The 19,982-nt window shown below is 41.6% G+C and overlaps 2 protein-coding genes across 2 annotated transcripts in view; one reads left to right on the top strand and one right to left on the bottom strand.

Moving 5' to 3' along the window:
- Positions 1-402, bottom strand: part of nphs1 (NPHS1 adhesion molecule, nephrin) — a 32,089-nt gene extending 31,687 nt beyond the window's left edge. Inside the window, exons 1-2 of the mRNA XM_010789704.1 lie at positions 385-402; positions 222-354 (exon numbers count right to left, since the gene is read on the bottom strand). Coding sequence (XP_010788006.1) covers positions 222-354; positions 385-402 — 151 coding nt within the window. The remainder of the gene's footprint in view (positions 1-221; positions 355-384) is intronic.
- Positions 403-2,475: 2,073 nt separating this feature from the next.
- Positions 2,476-19,982, top strand: part of LOC104961401 (kin of IRRE-like protein 2) — a 32,497-nt gene continuing 14,990 nt past the window's right edge. Inside the window, exons 1-4 of the mRNA XM_010789703.1 lie at positions 2,476-2,496; positions 3,215-3,308; positions 6,631-6,825; positions 10,281-10,468. Coding sequence (XP_010788005.1) covers positions 2,476-2,496; positions 3,215-3,308; positions 6,631-6,825; positions 10,281-10,468 — 498 coding nt within the window. The remainder of the gene's footprint in view (positions 2,497-3,214; positions 3,309-6,630; positions 6,826-10,280; positions 10,469-19,982) is intronic.

Genomic DNA, 19,982 nt, shown 5'->3' with positions numbered 1-19,982 from the left:
TCCAGCAGAGAGCCCCAAACTTTCCTTTCCCCACATCAACCAGCTCTGACTGGGGGTCCCAAGGCGCTCCCAGGCCAGCGAAGAGATATAATCCCTCCACCTGGTCCCTAAACCTAACCCCTACAACCTAACCCTACAATATTACTAAATACCTAATCAAATTCGGTATTTCATTTTCTAAGTCATTTATCTCCCCCTCCCCCCCAACCCGAGGTACTGACTGAGGCTCCGGCAGATGTTGATGTAGAAGTCGATGGTGTCGTCACCGTCGTCCACCAGATATCCATCGTTCACTTTGATCAGAGGGTTCAGGTCGTGCTTCTTGCCGTCAGAGTCGAACACGTAGCAAGGCACCTGCACACAAAGGAGGTAGTGTCATATTACAGTCCTGACATCTTCCATCATCCCCTGAAGAACAATTCATAGAGGAACATAAAGTGTGAATATTGACTGTTTGATTTAAAGGTCCCATGTCATGGCCATTTCCACTGATCATAATTCCATTGTTGAGGTCTACTAGAATAGATTTATATTGTGCACTTTTCCAAAATCACTTTGGTTTCTCATACAGCATCTCTGTAAACTACGTGTATTCACTGAATTTCACTCTCTGCCTTTAACGGCTCGTTGTACCTCCAATAGCTCCAGCCCCCACCCTCCCTGTGAGCACAGTGTGCTCTGATTGGTCGGGACGTTGTGAATCGCGCTGAGCTCCGTGGAGGTGTGGTTTCCTTGTTTAGCGACAGCGAAACACAGCCAAACTCACCCTGAGCACACACAAAGTCACAGCCGAAGTAAAAACAATAAGTGTGGCTTGATATTAAGTAAGAAAAAGGTTGCTAAACACTGTGAGAATGGGTCTGCAGAGAGAATTTCGCCGCGATCCCAACTTTCTGTTATCAGCCTGCAGCCAGGGAGGAGAGATCAGCAGAGCTGCCTGCACTGAGAGTGTGTGTGTGAGGAAGTCCGTAACGGCTCCGCGGACGTAACGTAACGGCTCCACGGATTGGTCCATTTGGTTCCGGGTAACGCATGACATCATGCGGTACCCGGAAGAATCAATGGACAGTGACGTATCTCCAACGAGGCGTTTTGGGGAGGTATTTTCTGTGTTAGAGTTTTACTCGCAACAGGGTGTACTTTGAGGGTTTTGACTCTGCAGACCGTTTACATGCATAAAAACCTTCATAACACACAAGGGGACGGGTAATAACCGGAAAAGCATGACATGGGACCTTTAAGTTTGTTACAAAAGGTATGTTTACCTATTTATCAGGACTAGAGATACACTTTTGGAGCTGATCCTGATTTTCTCTGCAAAGAGAAGCCAGATGAAATGCCACAAAGAGCAACAGAGGTTTTCATAACAACAACCCACCATTTTTAAATGTAGAGCCCTTAGGATGTTGTTTTCTTCTTGTGACTCATCAGGGGACTAAAGCTAGCTGAACAAACTGAGGCCACTCAAACAGAGAAAGTTTCCATCTGAGAGATACATTATTAACACCATGTTGGGGAAACTAATACTGTGCTATTGAATTGTGATGAGACTATTATAAAGACCTTTTAATCTGCCTTGAAGCTTTCTTTAACTTGTTTATGTTTTCATTGCACACTCATGCAGGATTGATGGACTAATAACTGATTAATGAATCTGAAAGGTCTGCTGTAATTATGCTTTAATCATGTTTGTCAGAAGCTTGTGAGATTTTATGCTAAAGTGAATAGTAAATAGCAGACCCAAACTACAGTAAGTTATCGAAAAGTAAAATCTTGAGAATAAAGAAGCACATTTTTAGAACTCATGTTAAAGTGGACCTATAATGCTATATTTTAATAATATATTGTAGGGCCATACCTATACAAAACATATCTGTGAAGTTTAAAAAAACAAAAAACAAACAGATCATGCATCTTTAGTAGGGCTGTCAGTCGATTAAAAATATTTAATCGCGATTAATCGCATGATTGTCCATAGTTAATCGCGATTAATCGCAAATTAATTGCACATTTTTGATCTGTTCTACAGTAAATGTAGGCTACCTTAGAGGAATATTTTTCAAGTTTTTAATACTCTTATCAACATATGAGTGGACAAATATGCTTTATGCTAATGTTCATTATCATTTGAACAATGACAAATATTCTCAACAATAACCTCTGAACATTACAAATATTGGCCTCAATTCAACCTACTGTGTGTGTGTGTGTGTGTGTGTGTGTGTGTGTGTGTGTGTGTGTGTGTGTGTGTGTGTGTGTGTGTGTGTGTGTGTGTGTGTGTGTGTGTGTGTGTGTGTGTTGTCCCACTGTCTGGCTACCTGCATAAAGTCAAGTGCTCAGCGCAGTTGTCGGCGAAATGTCGCTCCTCTGTTTTCATTTAAACAGCTCCTTATATCCGTTAGCGCCAGATGCTAACAACAACAATACACGTAAGGTCTCTCTCTCGCTCGCGCCACACATACACACACCCTCCCGATGGCCAGTCAGGGCCTGCGGGTGAGCGTGGAAGTGTGGTCTTCCACAAGCAGGCGGCAGGAGCGGGGTTGTGAGCATCAGCTTGGAGATGGTATTTTAAACAAAAAATACACATGCGTTAATAGCGTTAAAATAATTAGTGGCGTTAATTTTTGTTTGTGTTAACGCGTTATTAACGCGTTTACTTGACATGTCAGCCCTCATTTTTAGCCATGCTCTATTTGCTGTATTCCAGCCCTGTTTTTGCAAGGGCTGATTCTGTGGCAAATGAGCTGCAGCTGACCACGCTCCCCTGCAAAGGAGGGGGGCGAGGCACGAGCGTCATGTTACCATGCTGTTAACATGCTGTTACCATGCCACGGCAACCCCCCATTCCCCTGATAGGTGGAGAGTTGCCTATATAGGCGGAGCTCCTTGTTTCTGACGTCAGAGATATTTCAAATCTCTAACAGTCTGTATCAGATCCGTTGCAGCCCCGTTTTTAGAGATTTGGGTATGGAGGAAAAGAGAGAGGGTTGTGTTTTCTGACACTTGGTGAGTTCCCTGACACACCGGGGACACATATTCATGTATAAAAGACGTACAAAAGTGCATTTTGCATGATAGGCCCCCTTTAATTTGACAGCTTCTTTTTACAACACTTGTGATTTCCTCTGAAAAACATATGCCTATTATATTCATATTGTGGGTTCAAAGAGTTTATGTATATTTCATGTCCTTTTTTTCATGGTTGTTCCAGGATTGTCGAAGGTCAGGTGCCAATGGTGAAATGGACTTCATGTCAGCATGGATTGTGTCTCCTTCAGCTCTACCCTTTCTCTGTCTCATCTTGGGTAAGATAATCAAATGTCACCATGAAGCTATCATTGTAGCAACTGTGGCCTTTTCAAGACCCATCCATGTTCAGGAGTAGTGGGAACCTCGACTTTATTGAATTTCTCATGTAATATAATAGCTTATGTTTGCTTGTTTGTATGTGTAACCTTCTCAAGTCACACAGTTTACAGTGACTGTTGTACGGTGAGATTAAGCCAGTTTAACCAACACATTTAACTTATAGTTATTTCTTTATCATAAACTGTGAAAATCTAGTCTAAGAAAACACATGCAGTATCAAAAGGCATCTTTATTCTTTCACGTTTCACTTTTTCAGCCTCGGAATAAATCAGCTTGGAAATTAAGTTGGCAAAAAAGACAAACTAATAACATAATTATTGTTCCCTTCCTCTGTTCTATTGCTTAGTCAAATAGAAAAAACAACATCATCTTCCTTTTTAGCCTCTTTTGCTTGGGGAGCATTCTTCCTTTGAACAGGTAGAAAAACACATTTTAACCAATTTATTCATGGTCACAGGGGGAACTCAGTCTCAGGGTATTCATGTTTTATGCAAATAGCTTAATCCAAATACTGCCTAAACCGTAGTATGGCCAGAAGCGTTACTCCATGTGACCATATTGACATTTAGCTCAATGTAAATCTGTCCAATGTGAGCAGTATGGTGTTGTGAATGTCATCTTTAGCATTTTTTTTTACATACACTTGGAATGTTCCTCTTAATCTCACCTCCAGCTTCAATTTATTTTTAGAGAAAATAGATAAAACACTTAACTTCTGCTACTGGTATTATTTGCACAGTATTCCCTCAGTTTTCATGCTGATTAATAAAAGTTCATGGACCAAACATACCCCTACGATATCTGCCAATATAATATAATTATCTATTTTATCCTTAAACACATATTAGCAGGTCAGACACCTTTCAGACAATACTATGTGTGAATTCAGGAATGTGAGGTATATGCTGTTGCTGAAGAGGTCGTAAAATGATGTCTGGAAAGAATATACAAGTCTCTTACAAACTATGGTGAAAATTATTTAAGAAATCAGGGTTAAGAAAATTAATGTAATGCATAGCTATCCACTCTTAAATAGAGAGCTTAAATAAATATTCTATTGCAGACATTTTGACAGATCAGATAATTAAAGCCCAGCTGTAATTAATAATATCAATTAATGATGACTGCATTGCGTTTAGCTGCCAAAGTTTCAGTACCCAGATAATATTGTGCACACCTGCTTACTGAGACACTTAATGTGAACAACTGTGCACATTTCTAATGTCTGTTTGTAGTTATTTAATATTTCTTTATCAACAATGGGTCAAATACTGAATTTGAGAGGTGACCGCCGCCGCCGCACTGACAAACTCACAGAGAATTACCCCCTTTATCAGAAATTCCCTTAAAATATAATACTGAAACACTGTGGTCACTCACAAGTCTAAAACGCAGAATAATGGCCAATTGATGATAATGGATCTTTGAATTCCCCTTCATTACAACTGACTCCGGTGGTTTAGAGACATAGACATCATCATTAGACTGGCTGAGAGGTAAGGGAGAGTGGTAGAGTGGGACAACTATCAGGAAACAACAAACATGGTGAGGTATTACCTTGTTTTATTTTTGTGAAAAACATTACAATTTTAATCTTTGATTTAATAAAATGTAGGGTGAGGGTAGCTCAAGCAGTGCAGTGTCAGTAATCTGTAATACCATTAACACAGGCTGTGTAACATTAGCGCACGCTATAGCAACCATAAGCTAACCATAAGCTAATTCACAGTATAGTTAGCTCATGGCAGCTAGTGTGCGATATTACCATGTTTTATTTCAGGTAAACATAAACCTTATGTTCATTAGCTCTTGGTTTACTCTTATTCTGTTAAACAACTATACAGAGGTAATATACGGTTAAATATACGTTTTTATGAAACTATATGTAGCATTATAGTCAACTTAAACATCAAGCTAGCAACAACTACACTTATCCTCACTAAAAAGCCTCCCCCTCTTTCTACCATTTTTCAAATAGAACAAGCAACCTGGGTAAATGGTACAGATAACATGTCCCAAATTGTTATTTCCAATGTTCTGTTTTACACTCCTAAGTACTCTAGGTTAAAACATAAGTAGCAAAACCCTTGAATGTAATACAATGAGCAAGGTTTCGATCCAGGGCTCATAAAAATATCTTGTAAGAGGTCAATTGGGCCTATTTCTTAATGTAAAAAGTGACATGCTCTCATGAGGGTTCCTATAACTACATTTTGATACTGTATTTAGTATTGTTATATTTCATAATAATACACTAGCTTATTACTATTTCTGAAGCGACTGTAGATTGTTGTTGAGTATTCATTTATGTAAACTGTATGCAAATGTTCTCCTGTGTTTGGTTGTTGGTATGCATCCTCTGTAATGGCCAATTTTGCCCTTCATATTTGACGTGAGGTGACTGGTTCAGCCTTGATCTGAGAGCTCTGCCTCTCACTCATGTTGTCAGACGCAACAGAGCATGCACTTCACAAACAACTTGGTCATTGCCTCAATGAAGGTCAAGATTCAAACAGCCTAGCGGAATCAAGCTGCCTTCTCTCTGGGGCACTGTTTAAATGAGATTCACACTCAGATATTTGCCATTAATTGGAGTTTTCAGTTGCGTTTGGCTCCTTAAACTGAATTTATTCATAAACTCTATGTATAATAATCCTAGCCCCATTGTTAGAAGTTCATGGACTGCCTGTTTTAAGGTTAACTTCCTGACTTAAATCCAATGCACCAAGGAATGTCGCCTAAGAGCCTGGCTGAAGGATGGCGAACCCCACCTATGACAAACAAGGGGGATTAAAGTGATAATCATTACTCTTCCCAAGAGGAATTAGCTGGTGGGACATCGACATTAAAGAAAAACCGCAGGTGAACAAGGTCTCTGATACCCCATGCTTATTCCCTTCTCCCAATACCCTATCTGCATGGCTGAAGGGGGATTTAATTCGCAGTAATTACTTTATTGACTCATTTTCAGGACCGTATCACTGCAGTTTCCCATCAATAAAACATATGCCAGCATGAATAATGTGACCAGACACAATGGGGGGCCTTCTCAGACAAAAGACTGCAAGACTGCTTCCCTGTGGTGTATGTTTATGGCATGCTCCCTCCACGTCTTTTACATCCTCCATAACACTCCTCAAAAATACTCACTGGCCTTTGTTCTTCTCCCCCTTTTTACATTAAATCCCATCATATCCCTTCCCTCCTTTAACATTCCACTCTAAGTCCTTTCCCCCTCTTCCCTTTTTATGTCTCCAGGCACGCATGCCCAGCAGGCCTTCAGGACTGAGCCCAGGAACCTCACTGTGCGGATGGGAGCCACAGCTGTGTTGAGGTGTGAGGTGCTGCGGGCCTCAGGGACTGTGCAGTGGGTGAAAGATGGCCTCCTCCTGGGACCACAGAGAAGGCTGCCAGGCTTTGAGCGCTACAGCATGATTGGAAACCTCAAGAGAGGTAAACAGGGAGACTCACAGAATAAGCTATATGGCCTATTGGGATTTGATGGACCCATCCAAGCTAAATAAATGAACTTGTGTAATAAAAACACGAATAAAAAAAACAAAACAGAACTAGTCATCTTAAATTGCCAATGGTTGAATGACGTTTGCGACGGTCAAGACAAATTGTGTGCCTTAACATAATTTCAGACGTGGAAATAATAAATGAAATGATGGTTTGCTACAGAAAGACTGTTGCTGTCAGTATTTGATTTATCCAGGGTACTGCTTTTCTTATTGTGACATACAGTATAGTTCAAATAGTTTTAATTGTGAAGTGCTGCTGTCAGCTCAGGAGGCAGTGCAGCTTGGTGTTGGCTACTCTAAAAGTAAATGGGATGATGTTGTTGCTATGGCTTCAAAGTGCTGTAATAAAGCAACACAGACATTATGGAACCTTATGCCACACTGGCTCTCTATACTGGGAGCATCTGGGAGTGAGGAGGTGATGAGATTGTCAACAGCCTCTCACACTTCCCCCTCACTGTCATTCACAAGTGAAGACAGAAAAAAATATTAAAGCGATAGTGTCAGCAAATCAGTGAAATGTGGCAGGGAATAAAGTGTGTTGCAGAATCTGCAACACAGTCTATAAAAAGTAATAGCCAATTAGACAGCAATCCAGAGTAAGAGAAGAGCATCTGTTCCTGATCAGCCCGCAACAAGCCGCACTTCACTGTTGCTCAGTGTCGGAGACCGCCAGCGACACATAGACACTGCATGCCAAACCACGCATTGTCTATGTTTATTAACCCTTATAGTTAACATAAAAACAGACACATAAAATACTTAAATTATGTCTGTCAGCTGATTAGTCGTCAGTGAGCAAATTACGGTAAGCATTACAGGAGGTACAGGAAAACAAATTCTTTGCCTCTTTTTACCTGACATACAACTACATAAAAAAAGATACACATGCACATAAGGAACACAAACACACACAAGCTGTCAAACACTCAAACATACACTCATGAATAAACAACCCATCAACGCAGGTACATTTTTAGCAGAAACAAAACCTGCAAACGGATGTATGCAATCACTTTACACTGCACGGAAAGAGCAAAATCGTTAAGATGGCACTTGACTGCACTTGATACTCCACCAGTCTTTGCTGATTGTCCCCATCAGGGATGTTTATAGATGCTTAAAAAGCCTGAAATGACACATTTACAAAAACAGAAGAGGCCAGCATTGATTTCAACATATACTTACAGTTTAAGTAGCACCCTTAGTTTCAACAAGAGAAAGCAATGATGTAAATGTGTATAAACACGAGGCTAGATCTACAGTAGGATTTCATGCATCTGTGCACAATGTTGTGCACTGCAAAGACCAACACAAAGAACAACAGATACAACAGCTTCAAGGCACTATATACTGGTCAAGCAAATCAATGAATCAGGTCAAATGTAATTATGAATGAACTCTTTTGTCCACATGTCATCGCATTTACCCTAAGAGCACATTTTTCTCCTCTAATATCAGCTAACCAATATTAAGCATTTATAAAGTGAAACACCAAAGTCACACATCAATATTCAGAGTTTGTGGCATGTTGGCAACACTAGAATGTTTTAGAAAACAAACAAACATTCTATAACAAGTAGGTCATACTACTTACATACATAATAGAAATAGGTTTCGTTAATTTTGTGGCATTTTAATACATTCTTGTTTAAGAATATGAAGTGCATACTTTATATTTAATCAGCTTGTACCACTAAGGACAACAACATATTCACTTTCTGAAAGGATGAATGACCCTGTAAAATGGAGGCTGTTACTTTCTGTAAGAAACTGCCTGATTTTCAAACTACAAAAAAAAGTAAGTGAGACTGTGGGTGTTTCTCAATCGCGAGTACGCTTGCTTGGTAGCACATGTCTGCCAAGTATCTTGCTTCAGAAGCGAGGCAAGAATACTTCGGAAAACAAAGAGTGGAACAGGCTAGCAAGTGTGCAGGTGTGCGTCATATGAGAGGCCCCGCCTTACATTTTCCGCCACAGATTTGGGGAAATTGGTCCGTGCGCAAAGCATTGTGGGGATTTTAAGACCGCGGAGTCTACACATGTGCAGCCTCGAAATTTCTCCAAACAAAGTACGCCAAGCTCGTTAGAATTCCAAGTATGCTGGAGATTGGAACAGTACTTCGGCGGCACTCGAAGGTAGTATGCTTGAAATAGTGGCTCTGCAGCAGCTTTACTCGAGATTGAGAAACACCCAAAGTATTCCCAGCTGCCTTAAAGACTCCGCATCAAGATCAACATTTTACACTTTTTCCATTGGGACTGGCCTCTCTGAATTATGTAAGAATACGTGTTGCCAGCTTTACCGCCAATACAAAAATGCAGATTTGCAGAGGAGAGAATGTACACTGCTGCTGACGTAATGGCTATGTAGATTTACTGTATCCCAAAATTGTGAAGTAAAAATAAATACAGAATAATGGACAAATAAGCAAATCGGGAAGCAGCCATCCGCCATCTCCACTACAATAAATACACACTCTGTACAACTTGATTGCACTATTTGTGAGTAATTCTAGGAAAGAGGAATATGATTAATAACTTCAATGTCTCTCTCTCTGCACTCAATGATAACTTAGATGTGAAAATTGCTTCTGGTTGGTGTTAATTATCTTGCCAGCTTACTTGACACATGCATTTTTTGGCCAGGGTGGTTGTCAAACCAAGATACTATTTTGTACATATTAGAAGGCAGCGAGCCAGAGAATCACGAGCTGAAAAACCAACACTGAACATCATCTAATCCCCAGAGGTTATGGCAACGCATCAAACAAATCAAGTCATTTTGGCATGCCAGACTATCAGAAGAGAGATACCGAGAGAAGGACTCTGCCTGGCATCAATTAATAGACGGTTTATTCGGTTGGCGTTGTGAATCTGGAATTTAATTTAGTTTACCATGCTGGAAAGTCATTCTAAACAAAATGCCTCGGCTATGAGTACAGACAACCACTTGCATGTCAATGGAAGTGCCTGCAGCGGGGGGTTCTCAGCAAGTGAGATGTTTCCATTTTACAGAAATATGAAAATAGTCTATTTATAATCAAATAAAATACTCGCGCGTCAGCAGTAGAGGATATTACCGTATTGAATTGAAAAGCGAGACTGTCATTGTACAAATTGCTTTTATTGTTAATTTTCCCATTTCCCATGTTGAAAATTGCCTATAATTCAGACTCTCTGAAATCACAGAAGAAATAAAGCCTGCAGGAGGCATTTATCGATACACATGCAACAACGCTGAACAGTGAGTGCTATATTCAGTGGGGAGTCGAGAAGAAAACCAAACAAGCGTTTATTTTCTGTTATTATTGACATGCTTTTAGTGAGAACATACTTTTCACAACATAATGTGTCTCGTCGATCTCTCCCTCTCCTCTTCAGGACAGCATCATCTGCAGATTGAGAAGACCTTGCTGGAAGATGAAGCTTCATATGAATGTCAAGCGGGCCGATCTGATAGCAGTCAAGCTATCATTTCCAGCACAGCATGGATCTTCATGTTAAGTGAGCACAACCATGGAAGTGTGAACAGAGGGGATGTGTGGGCTTATGAAATTGTACCTGGGAAAGTATTGTTATTTATGATTAAAATAACTTACACACTCACTAATTCGCAAAGGGAAAATGACAACTTCACGAAAATCTCACCTGCTCTTTGCGCTGCATCATCACTCATTGATCTGGATAATTGTCTGCCAGAGTGTGCTTGATCCCTGTATGTCAGGAAAACATGTAACAAAATGTTGTATGTATTGAGGCACAGTGAGCATTCTCAATACTCCACTTACACACACAACCTCCTGACCGCTAATCAGCATATAAAGGGCCGTTACATATTCATTTCTATTGATAAAAAGTTTGAATTTGTTTAAGATTATGCATTTACAGGAGCACACACTTGAATTTGGAGACTACATTTAAAGTGTCCATGGTACAGTAGAACTCGGCGGTTGCCTTCATGCACTGTTTTTGAAGCATGTATGAACCATGTAGAAAGTATACAATTTTCATAACTTTTCAGACTATTTATTTCTTTAACATGCATCATGCCTTTCCCACATGTTCCAGTAGGTCTTTGGCTTTAACGAGCAGCTACACTGAGTGTTAGCACAGCCTGGATTCCCTGGCAAGCCTCTGGGCGATCCATGTCTCTCCCTTTCACAGGAATACATTATATCAGAAGTGATTGAAAAGTTCCTACTCAGACATGCACTGGAATAGATGTAATTGTGCGTATATTAGACCACCTGTTGTCACCTTTAAAACCACCCGGTATCTCTCTCTCCCTATCAGTCTTACTTGTGGGAGCAAGCCCATATGTGGCAAGGAAAGGACTCTAAAAGAACCTTTCTTCTCCATGCGCAGTTCATTTGCTTACACCCCCCCCCTACCCCTCCCCATTCTGCACAATTTCTCCCCCTCTCCCTTGCTTTCCGGCTTTCTCTTTGGTGACCATGGAGAGGGTTTTTTTTTTTGGAAAGGGTGGGGTGGGGGTGGCCGTGGCGATTATAGCAGCCTCACTCTCCTCTGGGAAGAAAGCAGGTTTTTCTGACATCAATGGGCCGGTGGGAGGGATGGCGGGTGGTGTGGGATACGAAGAGGCATAGAGCGCAGACGTCTCCTTTGAATGGCTACGTTCTGCTCTACACTGCAGCAGTCTCATGTCCTACAGCAGGCCTACACCTGCAGCCACAGCAGGCTTGACTCCCACAGTTATTACCTCTGAATTGCCTATTGCATATGCGCCCACATACACAAAGTCAACAAGATTGCCTTAGGCTATGTCGTAAAGGTCAAAATGTGTGGGAATTATGTTTCGTGTTGCATCAGGGATCACTGGTACTCATATTTACCATGACTGAAACCTATTGCCACCGTGTGCCTGACATGCTCAGATCTGAATGTCAGCTGGTGTTTTTGTTCAGTGTCTTGGGAACACTTTCCAGCTGTTGACTTTTTTAAGATGGACAGTAACAGCTGTACTCTTGCAAAGGGCGAAGAGTGAGACGACTGCCTTAAAAAGCACTCTGCAGCCTTGGTCCTAAAGCAGGGGTGGGGAACCTTTTTCCTCTCAAGGCCCATTTCAATTTTTCAACATCCTCCGAGGGCCGTACAAATTATTGACCTCTGCTTAAAAATACTAAAATCACAGCCCATTCATTTGGCCTTTCTTTCCTGCTGTGCAAAGAAAAAGCAACCTCTTAATCCAGATATCTTACCATGACTCGCGTATGCATGCACATGCACGGTTGTGGCATGACCACCAAAACAGAAAGATATGGACACAAGATATGCTCCCCCGGGAAGATTTTTTTTAAATGTTGAAGTTAAAAGCATCAGTCTGGTGCACTTTGAGAGCAACATTAAGAGATCTATGGATACATCTCAACACCCATATGAAACAGAACTGTAAGCAGATTTTCTTTTTCTTTATGGATATTTTACAAATCACTTCCAAACTGTATTCTTGTTTAATTAATAACAACTTTCTTTTGTCGTATAGTATTTTATACCTGTTTACTTTATTCTCTTATTTTTTTATAACTGATGATCATATAAAGATGTGCCTTTACCTCACTGGTTGTAGAAAAAGCTTCTTATATTCGTTAGCATAGCTAGCTAACCAGATGCTAATAACAACAAATGATCAGTATGACAGATGAACAGATCGCCACTGGGCTTAGAACTAAAGACAGAGGCCGTTTCTCAATCGCGAGGATGCTTTCTTGGTAGCACATGTCTTCCGAGTCACTTGCTTCAGAAGCTTGGCAAGAATCCTTCCTGGCATGGGAAATTGGTCCGTGCGCAAAGCATTGTGGGGATTTTAAGGACGCAAAGTCTACCCATCTGCAGCCTTGAAATTACCCCCAAACCAAGGACGCGGCCTCGGTGGAATTCCAAGTATGCAGGAGATTGGAACAGCCCTTCGGCGGCACTCGATGGGGTAGCATCCTTGAAATATTGGCTTGGAAGCCAGTTTCCTCGAGATTGAGAAACGGCCACAGCCACGCAAAAACTGCGGCATGTGTAAGGCTCCGTACTGCCATTTTTGAAGGGGCGGAGCGTGGTTTTGGTGCTCTCCGTCAGCACTACTCTCCTGTCAGACGAGACATATACCACGTGATGACACGTTAGGCTCGTGTTGTGTTCAAGGACCCTGACCGTGGCACTCGCTTATTTAATTATTTTGCGGTCTAGATTTCTTTAATTGTTTTCGTTGTTTTGCGTGTGTTTATACATTGCCTCGAGGGCCGTACCAAATGGCCTCGCGGTCCGTATACGGCCAGGAGGCCGGAGGTTCCCCACCCCTGTCCTAAAGGGTCATTTGTTCCACCCCACCAACTCAACTGTTTCAAAGTACGTGACTAATCTGGGGCTTGATAATGAGCTGATGAATTCAATCTCCTCTTAGTGCTGATCTGGGACTGGAAACTGCATTCCTTTGAAGAGCACTGTTTCTGATGAGTTCCCCACAGACTTCTCCATCACAGAACTACAGCTCCCAAGGCCCCACACCCCTGGCCAGCCAACCATGGCCATATCCCATCAAGCCCTGCATCAAATCAAAACACTATAAACTCTTTATGAGGAGATACAGTGGGGGAGAGGGGAGGAATGTGAAAACAGAACAGAAATTGTTGGTCGTATAATAGGATTTTTGGGTCAGAGGGAATGCTATCATGACTGGCTAATTCAAGATGAATCACCACAGGCAGTGAATATCATGGACGGGGGTAAAAATGTCAATAAGCCCCATCCATGAGCTTACAAAGAGATGTTTTCAAGACATTTCCATTGGTGCAACATAACTCCTGTGTGTTTTTGCCTTCCTGTAGAGCTTAGATAGGGGATTACCGCAATAGGCAGATCAAGTGGCAGTGAGTAATCCATGACAATAACAACCTCTACCCCCTCCGCCGTAACCCACTCCTCTTCTAAAACTTACCCTGCACCGTGCCTGTCACATACCTGACACATCCTGTGTCTCGGTTTACACCATTAGCCTTAGCATTTAATCCTATTAATGAACAACTCTCTCCGTCTCTGCATTGCCAGCCTGTACAGATGCCTCCTGCAAATGTTCAAAATAGTTATTTGATGTCTTCTGGTTTTAGATTGTGTTACTCATTCTGTTGCCATAGTTGGGCCTTACAGAGGTGTGTGTGTGAGCGCTTTCGTGTTTATGCGCGTGTTTGCCCATGTGTGTAAGCTTATTATCAGTGTTGGTTGGAGGTTAGAGGACATTTTAGGAACGAGGGCTATGGTGAGGTTTTTGCGGTAGCTAATGAGTTTAGCACTTGAAGAGTATATAATGAGCCTTCATTTTACGATTCCCTGTTATGAATAATGGAACAACTTATAAATGGGGGCACACGCAACGCAGAACATAGTGACTTTATTCATCTTCGTTCATGGAAAGTTCTGACAGTTACCCAAGATGTAACCCCATCAGGCGATGGTGTGTTATACAGTGGTGTTACGGTGTGCCTATTATGGTAACAGACAATTAGCAAAGGAGGTCCTGCTAAATGGTCAAATGAGACACTAAAAGGACAACTCAACTGTTTTTTCTCTCTCGTTTGATTTGAACTCTTTTTAATCAATTAAAAAAGGGATACTTGCTATTCTTGAATGTGTGAATTATTTTTGGTAAATGGTCATGGGTGTTTTTTTAATGGACCAAGAGCAAAGGCTAAGAGAGAGCAGTATTGGTTCAGGAGGAGTGGCGTGACGGCTGCTGCTCTACTTCTCCCCAGAACAGACGGGAGACGGCGAGGAAGGGAACACTGAAAAAAAAGCACTGTTTCAGAGGCTTTTATAGCCAGAGATCACACACCTGAGACCTACAACGTGTGCGTATCTGTGTGAGAAACCGTGTGTTGGTGTATACACAAATCTATCCTTTTACATGGAAGTGTTGCCTTTAGCCAATCTGTGTCATGCAGAGATAAAACCAATAAGTTGTGTTTGTGTAATCTTCAGTCTCCATTATTTTTCTTAATTCAGCATAATAAGCCTTTTAGAGACTGGTTTATCCTCTGGGCCTCTTCCAATCATTTCTCTACAGAATCAGCTTGGTATCACATGTTACTGTTCACACACTCTGGCCCCTGTTGCTTGTCTGCACACACGCTCATCTTTGTCAGTGGGTTCGTGAATGCAAATCTACATGAACTGTAGACTTGAGTTTATTTTAGGGTGTTTTTATGCAAAGGAGCTGTGTGTGTGTGTGTGTGTCTGTGTCTGTCTGTCTGTCTGTCTGTCTGTCTGTTGTTCGGAAAACGAACAGTGGAACAGGCTAGCAAGTGTGCAGGTGTGCGTCATATGAGAGGCCCCGCCTTACATTTTCCGCCACAGTTTCGGGGAAATTGGTCCGTGCGCAAAGCATTGTGGGGATTTGAAGGACGCAAAGTCTACCCATGTGCAGCCTCGAAAATTACCCCCAAACCAAGGACGCGGCCTCGGTGGAATTCCAAGTATGCTGGAGATTGGCACANCGGCTGTTGTTATGCCTGCTGTGACGTTAAGTTGCCTCTTGTAATTATGCACTTGTTTCGCCAAATTCAGAAGATAAATACAACTTTTAAGCTTGTAAAGGCATAATTACAAGAGGCAACTTAACGTCACAGCAGGCATAACAACAGCCGGTGTTTCTTGTGAGGGTTTCCCTGGGAAACAAACACAATACACACAAATGTGTCGGTATCAGTACTACAAAGTAAACAATTAAACATTTATTTATTTTTTTTAAATTAATTACGTTGTTTATAAATTAATCTGAGGGCCGCAAAAAGAGGAGGTGGGGGCCGCATGCCGCCCGTGGGCCGCCATTTGCCCATCCCTGATGTAAACGGTCTGCAGAGTCAAAACCCTCAAAGTACACCCTGAAGCGAGTAAAACTCTCACAGACAATACCTCCCCAAAACGCCTCGTTGGAGATACGTCACTGTCCATTGATTCTTCCGGGTACTGGATGATGTCATGCGTTACCCAGAACCAAATGGACCAATCCGTGGAGCCGTTAGGTTAAGCCCCCTCTGATTGGTCCAAATTGACCAATCCACAGACTTCCTCACACACACACTCAGTGCAGGCAGCTCTGCTGATCTCTCCTCCCTGGCTGCAGGCTGATAACAGGCAGTTGGGATTGCGGCGAAATTCTCTCTGCAGACCCATTCTCACAGCGTTTATCTTACTCAATATCAAGCCACACTTATTGTTTTTACTTCGGCTGTGACTTTGTGTGTGCTCAGGGTGAGTTTGGCTGTGTCGCTAAACAAGGAAACCACACCTCCACGGAGCTCAGCGCGATTCACAACGTCCCGACCAATCAGAGCACACTGCTCACAGGGAGGGTGGGGGCTGGCGCTATTGGAGCTACAACGAGCCGTTAAAGGCAGAGAGTGAAATTCAGTGAATACACGTAGTTTACAGAGATGCTGTATGAGAAACCAAAGTGATTTTGGAGAATTGCACAATATAAATCTATTCTAGTAGACCTCAACAATGGAATTATGATCAGTGGAAATGGCCATGACATGGGACCTTTAAATCAAACAAATGATTTCATGAAAAGCAGGAGATGCCTTTAATAGGTTTAGAAATTAAATTGCTACATGGTATGACAAATATCAACAATGTAAATAATATAACATTTGGAATGAATAGAAAAGGGTCTTCTTTAGAAACACAGTCCAATACCATAATGGCAGCATATCTTATTTGCAATGGCAATAATGTTTGTTAGTTGCCTGAACTATGCCTTAACATCACAAAGGGTCATGTTTAGTTGTTCTGCTATGCGTGCGTCTGGTCCTCGCATGGATCACGGGACAGTTTCGGAATTGAGTCCATAAGTCTTGCTGTGGCTCTGTGCACATAGCATCCAATACTCTTCCTTATTTGAACTGGACAAGCTCTCTGTGGATTTTAAGTCAGTTTGTAATCACTTCAATTTATCTGCTGTAGGAGTGGAACAAATAATAGTTATTTACTTAATTGAAAACTAAATATTTTCTCATCTGAATAGACAAAATGAAATGAAGGGAACAGCTCTTTGACGCATCTCTCTTCAGTCGATTAGTTGCACTTCAACAGGCTTTGATAAGAATTAACTCATACTCAATTATTTTGTTAGTTCTCAAAACATTTACGTATTTCAGAGGCCCCAGTATACTTTTTGAACACACAGGGGCAATTACCTCCTTCTTCAATGAATAGAATTACTTTCTGAGGTTAACAGTGCCCGTCTTCTCTATTCTTCTGTCCCTTTTAAAGGCTTGTGATGGTAAACATAAACACAATCATCATATTCTGCCTCTGTTACTATTTCTTCTCGTATGCATAGTAATTTACAGTTATCCATTTTGGTAAGCAGAACTGGATTACTTGAGTATGTTAGTACATTACAATAAAACAGTCAGAACCTCATCTTATCCTCAGATACACAGACTGTTTAGACCCCCCACATTCCAATAACATAGTCAATACACTGCCATATTTGCTTGAAAAAATAATAATGACAGTTGCAAGAATTTTTATTTGCTGAAATATGGTCATTTCTTTGAATGAAAAATCTGGGATGGTGTAGCAGTTTTTACATATCATTTAATGGTTGCTTAAAATGTAACATTAGATAAATAGCTAATTGTGTAGCATTTAATTTGTCTTCCAATATAAAAATACTTTTTATTACAGCAGCACTGCCATAGGTTTTTCTGACCTTGTTCATCACAAGCTTCTTACAAATGCAAATTAGAAAGTTTGATTTGAAATTTGATTCGCTTTCAGACACAGGGCTTCCACTCTCCCACAAGGGCATTAGAAGTAGCTGAACCATTCAGCGTGACCCCGACAGGTAGGTTTTTAATGGCGTCTTTCATAACATCATCAAACGACTCAATACACTCAATTCTAGACCAATTTAACGTGAAACCCTATGATATCAGTCAATGTGCAGAAAATGAAGTTTCAACCCCGTGCAGCCATCCATTTCAGATGTGGTCCTACATCTTAATACCAGCCTAACTTCGTAGCAATCTCACCAGATGCCTGAAGCTTCAATTACTGTAGCTAATAAAAGCTGTCACTGCTTTAACAATGAACTGCTGATAAAGTGGATGTCTAAAAGACAAATATTAGATTATCAACAGAATCTTATCACATCTGAATGATTGATTGAGTGTTAAAACATGCCATTCTTTAGGCATTTCTATTCTAAGACAGAATAGACCTCATCCTTGAGGATAAACCGGCTACATCATACAGTGTCAGCCTGGTTCAGCAGCTCAGCAGCTTCATATGTCTAGTGCAAATCCATGGCACTCAAGGAAACCCAAGATAGGTGTTAGTGTGCTTTGTCTCCACTCTCTTCAGCTCGAATTGCTCAAGTTTACTGGATTACTCTGACTTTGCAACACACACTCTCACACCTGCTCTTCCCAGGAAAAAAAGTTAAGAGACTGAGAGGCAGAACCTTCTTTCAACCTCCACCAACTCAAGCATATCAACCTGCCTAGGGTGCACACAGAGAAAGAGTGAGGCACACAGACAGACACACAGAGAGGGGGGTATCTCCTTCTTAAAAAAGCCAGGAATCTTTGAATAGGTGTGTGGATGCATGAGAGAAAGATAGTTGTGCTTACCTGTTGAGCGACGCCAAGGCTCAGGAGCGTCTTTTTGTCTTCCTGATCTACAGATGGCTCTCTGAACACAAGTGAGCGACGGAGGTGTTAAAGAATGCCAATGGGACTCCCCCTTCTATCACTCCTTAGACTGAAGGCAGAGGCAAACAGATACAGAGAGGGAGAGAGGTTGACAGTAGTAGACTGAAGAATGAAGGAAAGATTACATATGAGAAGTGTTGGTGGCGAGGGGGTCACCTGAACAGTCAAATAAATGTGAAAAAAACGTAACAATGGCATTTGTTTCCCAAGGATTCAAAGAAGATATGTACTTTTAAGGTCATGCAGTAATAAAATGACCAATTAAAAAGTTTTTGGACCTATTGTTTCAGCAGGACTGAAAAAATAGCTATAAAAGTAATAAAGTTGCAGTGAGCCAGTATTAAGAGTGGAGGAATATGCCTGTAGTTTCTTTCTTTTCTGCCTCTCTGCGGAGTATTCATGGATCCCATTATTTAGCATTTCATTGTACCGGGTTGGAAGGAGCAGCGCAGCACTCAAAGATACAGTTGCAACATGGATGTCTTCACAGCTGCTAGTTTGTAACATTTATGCTCATACATAATGAATGGAGTATCCAGATTACTATATTTGCTATACCGAATACTCCTGGGGTGATGTGCTTCACTGCAGAGATGGAGACAGGGCAATGAATTCACTTTCAACCGTGAGATATTTAATTTTTTTCCTCCTGAATATTGCTTTCCAACGTTTTGTCAATTATATACTTCCAACTGAATGGTGGCTGGAGGATACCACTACTTGCTCAGCGGGAACATCCTGAAAGCTGTTCTAGCAAGACAACTTAAAAGGTCATGTTTATTTTCCATGTGTGCATGTATATTTCATTTGGTCGGCTGATAGTCCAGGCTTGTGCTATGGCTCTGTGTTGACTATATGTACAAACTCTGTATAAACACAAAAGCAGTTATATTGCTGCATCTGTTGTTCCACTATGGGTCAGCCATGCGGTAATGATAGACCAACCGCTGTCTCTGGGAGTAGTGCTAAGAAACTCCCGCATTTGTGCAGCAGGCAATAAAGAAAAATGATAATGACACACAGTATAGTGGCACACATTCAAGGACTGTAACCGTATGTTGTGTATGCGGCATAGATTCAGGGTCCAGTATAGTGTGTGTGTGTGTGTGTGTGTGTGTGTGTGTGTGTGTGTGTGTGTGTGTGTGTGTGTGTGTGTGTGTGTGTGTGTGTGTGTGTGTGTGGCACAGATGTTAGCAGCTGGGTTGTGTAGCGGGAGCTGGCCCCACAGACAGTCATTAAGCCCAGCAGCCCAGGGCTGGAAGGTTAATTCCCCCGCCTCAAGGGGTATGTAGGTGGGAGGCAGAAGGAAAGGAGGGAAGGTGGTGGAGGATGAGTAGGAGAGGCGGTGGAGCGGTGG

This window comes from Notothenia coriiceps, unplaced genomic scaffold, assembly GCF_000735185.1.
Source record: "Notothenia coriiceps isolate Sejong01 unplaced genomic scaffold, NC01 NC01_scaffold00033176, whole genome shotgun sequence".
In the NCBI taxonomy this organism is placed as follows: Eukaryota; Metazoa; Chordata; class Actinopteri; order Perciformes; family Nototheniidae; genus Notothenia; species Notothenia coriiceps.
Note: the sequence above shows the minus strand (reverse complement) of the source record. Positions and strands in the feature narration are given on the sequence as shown.